Genomic DNA, 6,000 nt, shown 5'->3' with positions numbered 1-6,000 from the left:
ACCATAATCCTTTGTGTTACTGCATAATCTCATCAATTAGTATTTTTATGTAGAAACCGCGCCACACTAGTCCATAGGCTGTGTCCGGTATTGCAACAGATTATGCGGTTTTTGACTGACTGCTTAAAAACGGGCCAAACACGGGTTCAAAACGCCACGTGTGACCGCAGCCTTAGAAAACAATGAGGAATTTATACAAAAAATAGATTGTAAAATTGTAGAACTACACAAACAACATGAATTATTTGCTGAAAGTGGACGACCCCTTTAAAACATCCCTACATTACCAATGCTAATTTTACAATGCACCTCAAAAAGAAATATTAAAGAAATATACAGTACGTGTCTATTATAACAGCACAGAGAGTCTAATAACTGGTCACAGGACGGACATTTTATAAACTCTCTACAAGAACAAGGTCTTTCTAACCATCAACCAATCACAGCTCAGCTTTCATTTCAAATACTGACCCTGAAAGCTGAGAGCTGCGATGTGATTGGTTGCTATGGGCAGCAATGTCAGATTTTTCTCTTAGTTACCTAAAGGGAAGGAGATATCACATTAACCTAAAATAAATTACTAAATTCTCGTGGCTCAGGCTTTGGGCCTAGTAAATTAGGAAATTGTTCCAGTCCTGTACCAGAAATGTTGTTTTATTAGACAACAGAATGAACTGCATTATGTACAATATCGGCCTCATTTTACCTCACAAAAACTGTAAAAACATGAAATTGGGGGTTTCTACGAACGCCTATAGGCCAACTATTAGTGTATGTAACCCCAGCGCCAATCAGGGCTTGTTACCACCTCAGGTATAAGGGGGATACGGAAAACATGGCTGTCATCTTGTGTATATACACTCGTATATATTGTGTCTGGTGTCATAACTAAATCAGAAGTAAACAGAAGTAAACTGCAGTACCAGACACAACCTGCTGATAGGTGTGGAGCTGTTTTTGGAAGAAAGCAGTCACCCCTTTAATTATGGCGTGTTAGGAAGAAGGGAGGGGCTCTGACAACCTGGAATGATAAAAAAAAGATGGTTGTCAAAATTACTCTGAGTATTACTTATTTAGTATTATTTGCTTGGATCCATCTTTGCTGTTGGGACGGATTGGGATGAGTCACACTTTAGGATCCACTGAGGTGTATTTATAAAAAATGGAAGTGGGACTTACATTTTAGGAAAGCCAAAAAAAAAACAAAAACACAGCGCCACCGCTGCCAACAGGCCGTGTGTGGTATTACTATTCAATATCATTCACATTAATGGTACCAGGTGGCAATACCGCACACAACCAGCCAACAGTGGTGGCGCTGCTTCTAGTAGAAAGCAGCTGTGTTACTGTAATTCAGGACAAAACTTAAAGGGATATTCCAGGAATAAGCATAATTCATATACAATTGAGTCCTTATAGTATAAGCTAATATGTAATAAGTTGTTATTTAAAATTTTGCTCGCCTTAGCAGAAATATCTTGTGGACATACATTACAATGAAGAATTATATCGCTACTGGCCCTTTAATCAGTCCATTGATTTTGCCTTTTTGGAGCAAGCACAGGACAGAAGATGGTCGCTGGTCACATGTCCACATCACATGTCCTGCACCTGCCTGGGCCGGTCATGTGATCATCAGTGCAGTGCATCCACTATGGCCAGTGCTGTGGTGAGACCCATCTCAGTGATGTGCAGTGATGGTAGTTACACATCATTACTATGGTAACAGAGCAGGACAATCTGTTACATCATTACTGGGAGTAGAGCAAGCAGGAGGAGTTACTGAGAACTGAGAGATCATGGGAGTTGTAGTATCCTGTCGTCTACGTCTGGGAGAAAACTCCCTACTTTAGAAAGCCTATAAAATGTTGTGACTCATAAATGCAAACTATTTAAACTCAGATTTGTGACATTGAGTTTTGTGGTTTTTATTTATTCATAGCATTATGGGTTTGTGGGTCAGACATTTATATTCCCGGAATATCCCTTTTACCCCTTGTACTCTGTTCATAATAATGTGGTCATCTACATTAAAAAAAAAAACAATTTGGCTCTAGATATAAAAATACAGGAGCAGCAATGGGGATGAGCTTTTATGTGTCTGGCACAAGTCGGGGTGCTGGTGCTTAAAGCTTATGCTTTTACTTACAGTAATTTTGTTAGATTTATAACAATCCCTTAATGCCCTTAATTTGTCAGAATTAGGCCGGATTCACACTCGTCTGGGGCTGCGCTATGGACTGATCACTCTGCCGGGGACTTTTAACATTTACAAAACACAATATTCATGCAATGTTAAAATTGCGTTAAAGGAAATCTACCACCAGGATGAAGGATTGTAAACCAAGCACTGACATCCTGGTGTGCGCCCCTTCTGGTAGGATCCGCTCTTATGCCCTGGATTTAAATTTTTAAAGCCATTTTTAGTAAAAACAAGGACATAAGGAGCTAAAAGAAGAGCGGATCCTGCCAGAGGGCGCACACCAGCAGGTCAGTGCTTGGTTTACAATCCTTCATCCGCGTTTTGTAAATGCAATTGTGAAAAGCCGTATTATTAGGTAAATCTCGTCTCCTCGTCTGTTGTATTGCGTTTCAATAAGGAATGTGAACTCCACGTGTGAACGCACATGGAAGCATCAGACGGAGATCACGTGTCTTGGCCCTGATTTGCGCATCAAAGCGCAATGATTAGAAGTGCCTTGTGTACAAAGCGGAATGAAGAGTCTTTATACTGAGCACATTGCTATACACAGTACAGCGGCCGGGCCTAGTATACAGCGCACTACTCACAGGTCACTGAGACGCTGGAGTAATGTTGTGTAGCCAATTGTGGGTGCTGGGTGCCAGAGCCAGGCCTATCTGAACTATCTGAAGTATACAGTAGGTGATTTGTCTCTACAACCCAGACACCTTTAAGGTGAAAAGTTCCAATTTAAACAACTTTTTTATGAACCTCCCCTTTAATTTCCTTATACTTTAATCTCTGTGGATTATAATGAATTTATATTATGTTTATACAGTAAAGGAATGTGGAGGTTACATATTTATCAAAACATTTGTAATATTATAACTTAAAAACAAAACCTAAACTTTCCGATTCCTAGTCCCGTCTAAATTACTGTATAACAGCTTCTCAGATTCCTCTATGGTCGAGTAGTCTAAAACAAACCCCTTGCTCTTAAATGGTCCAACCCAGATCAGGAGGGTGTGTCCCAGACTACCATACTATATATCGTGCATACAATAGACTGAGACCCCCCCTTTCTCTAGATGGTCCAACCCCATTCAAGAGGGTGTGTCCCAGACTACTGTACTATAATGTGCATGCAATAGCCTGAGACAACCCGCTTGTTCTTAGATGGTCTAGTCCAGATCAGGAGGGTGTGTCCCAGACTACTATACTATAGTGTGCATAAAATGGACCAAGACACTCCCCCTTGCTCTAGGTGGTCCAACCCAGATCAGGGGGGTGTGTCCCAGACTACCAATCTATAGTATACATAGGGTAGTCTTGCTCTCAGATGGACCAGTTGAGAACACGGGAACAGTCTGTGACCACCTAAGCACAAGACACCAGTAATTTTAACTGAGTAATAAGCCTCTTCTGTGACATTTTGGTGAATCAGAGGCGCACCTTACAAAACATGTACAGTTTTAAACAAAACATTCTCCTTCTACACACAATGAAAAGTCCTACAACTTTCTAAAATGTTTTGGGCAACAATTTCCAGCCGATGTCTAACCTCTTTACATACACCAGGACAATTAATAAAAATTTTGGTTAATTTGCATATTCTGGCAGAGCTTTGACCATGCCACTCCCTGTGAAACCACACCCCTCCCATGGAGCCACGCCTTTTTTGAAACTGTATAAAAATCCTGATAATTTACAGAACTTTCCCTTCTTAGTTTGATGAAAGTCGCAGAACTTTCCACGTTGCAATAATTATAATAATAAGCGGACAACTCATTAGTCCCGTTTGCCACCTCCTACCTCGTTACCTTCTAATTTACATAATTAAATTAAGGCACATTTGGGTGAAATAATTTCTCTTTAGGTTATTAAATCACATAGGCGTGGACCTCGAGGCTTGTACATAATGGGCGGGCGCTGGAGGCAGCGCATGATCCTGTCAGGACTCTCCCAATATTTCAAAGATGGTAGACAAATAATTGCAATTAATACGGTTTTTTGAAAATCCAGGAAGTCAAGTGCAACAAAAAAATGTCTGAAATGTACAAAACTCGGCATGTGCCGACCTTTGGCAACGTGTAGATCCCTGTGTGATAGATTTGGCACTGATGCTTGGAAATCTTTAGTAAACAGGTCCAGACCCAAGATGGCCGCCACATGAGGTAAACATGGAGGCCACTTGCGTATATGGCTTTCTTTCCATACGACATGACAGGAAATCTCGGAAACCCGCCTTGTTCTTTGGTGCCATCCTTCCTGAGGGGACATTTATGGCCACGGATTGGCGCCATTCTGCCCTCAGTGATGGCGACTTCTCTCGTTGGGAGAAAATTTTCCTGTTTGGTGGAAGGGAATCTTGGAACGGAATGTTTTGCCGGAGGTGATGAGGTCTCCGTAACCCTGCGTGTGGGAGAAGGCGTATCCGGAGCGGCGGGAGCTGGTGCGCCGGATTTTGGCTCTGCGCGGGGGCGGTATGGGGCGCTTTTTTGCCTCCCTGATTTTCTTCTGAATCTGGAGGTTCAAAAAAATAAATAATTTTCTTAAATATAGTACAACAAAAATGTCTCCATCTGTCTCCAGTATTTATCTCATTATCGATCTCCCCCATTACGACCTCTCCACGCTATGTGCACGTGGGGTGGGTGTCGCCAGCGTTGAGGGTGCTCCTGTGCCGCACCTGTGCACTGCCTGTAGACTGCCCTTGTTCAGCCGCAGCCTAGGGTGCAATTCTACGCCAGGAAGTGCCCTGTGACCAATGGGCAGCTGCCCACCGAGATTTATCAGGAGGCCGGAGCCTCCCAAATAGATCGGGCGGGTGCAGGGGGTGGGGGGGGGGGCACCATCATACGCATAGGCCGTAAGATTTGGGTATTACCATGTGAGTTTTGTTTCGTGAGGTTTGTAGTCCTGAGGAGACGTTGGTTGTCCCCGTTTATATAAACACAGTGACCGTAGCCACTACTTACCCTGTCACTGAAGGTAGGTTTGAGCTGTGACCTCAGGAATCTGTAGGCCACCACCGGCAGGACACAGAGCACCATGGTCAGGAAGATGGCGAGCCAAATGCTGGGCTGGTTCAGAGAGTTACGAGCTGTCCCTGGAGGAGAATGAAACATGGCGGCTTATACACAAGTACTAGAGCGCTGGACTGACCCTACAAGAGGAGGACCGAAGGCCAAAGGTCACTCACCAATGAAGGGGAAGGAACCTGTGAAGATCAGGTACATCCCATCACTGTACATCGTAAAACTGATGGCAAAGTACACGGCCAAACTGCCCCAAATGAAGAACTGGTTGACCGCCGTCCAGTAAGCTGTGTCCAGGGCAATCTAAGGGACAAAATAAGAGGTGAGGTGCATTCACACGCTGACACTTGGGGGACAGGACAGGGACACGCTGGCACTTGGGGGACAGGACAGGGACACACTGACACTTGGGGGGACAGGACAGGGACACGCTGACACTTGGGGTACAGGACAGGGACACGCTGACACTTGGGGGGACAGGACAGGGACACGCTGACACTTGGGGGGACAGGACAGGGACACGCTGACACTTGGGGGGACAGGACAGGGACACGCTGACACATGGGGGACAGGACAGGGACACGCTGGCACTTGGGGGGACAGGACAGGGACACGCTGACACATGGGGGACAGGACAGGGACACGCTGGCACTTGGGGGACAGGACAGGGACACGCTGACACTTGGGGGGACAGGACAGGGACACGCTGACACTTGGGGGGACAGGACAGGGACACGCTGACACTTGGGGGACAGGACAGGGACACGCTGACACTTGGGG

General features: G+C 44.8%; 1 protein-coding gene across 4 annotated transcripts in view; it reads right to left on the bottom strand.

Moving 5' to 3' along the window:
- Window positions 1-2,139: 2,139 nt before the first annotated feature.
- The window catches only part of LOC140115526 (phospholipid-transporting ATPase ID-like), a 98,753-nt gene continuing 94,892 nt past the window's right edge, over window positions 2,140-6,000 (bottom strand). For all 4 annotated transcript variants that reach the window (XM_072132800.1, XM_072132799.1, XM_072132801.1 and 1 more), the window contains 3 exons: window positions 5,385-5,523; window positions 5,161-5,291; window positions 2,140-4,705 (listed from right to left, as the gene is read on the bottom strand). In XM_072132800.1, coding sequence (XP_071988901.1) covers window positions 4,493-4,705; window positions 5,161-5,291; window positions 5,385-5,523 — 483 coding nt within the window. In that variant the 3' untranslated portion in view covers window positions 2,140-4,492. The remainder of the gene's footprint in view (window positions 4,706-5,160; window positions 5,292-5,384; window positions 5,524-6,000) is intronic.

This window comes from Engystomops pustulosus, chromosome 1, assembly GCF_040894005.1.
Source record: "Engystomops pustulosus chromosome 1, aEngPut4.maternal, whole genome shotgun sequence".
Taxonomy (NCBI): domain Eukaryota; kingdom Metazoa; phylum Chordata; class Amphibia; order Anura; family Leptodactylidae; genus Engystomops; species Engystomops pustulosus.
Note: the sequence above shows the minus strand (reverse complement) of the source record. Positions and strands in the feature narration are given on the sequence as shown.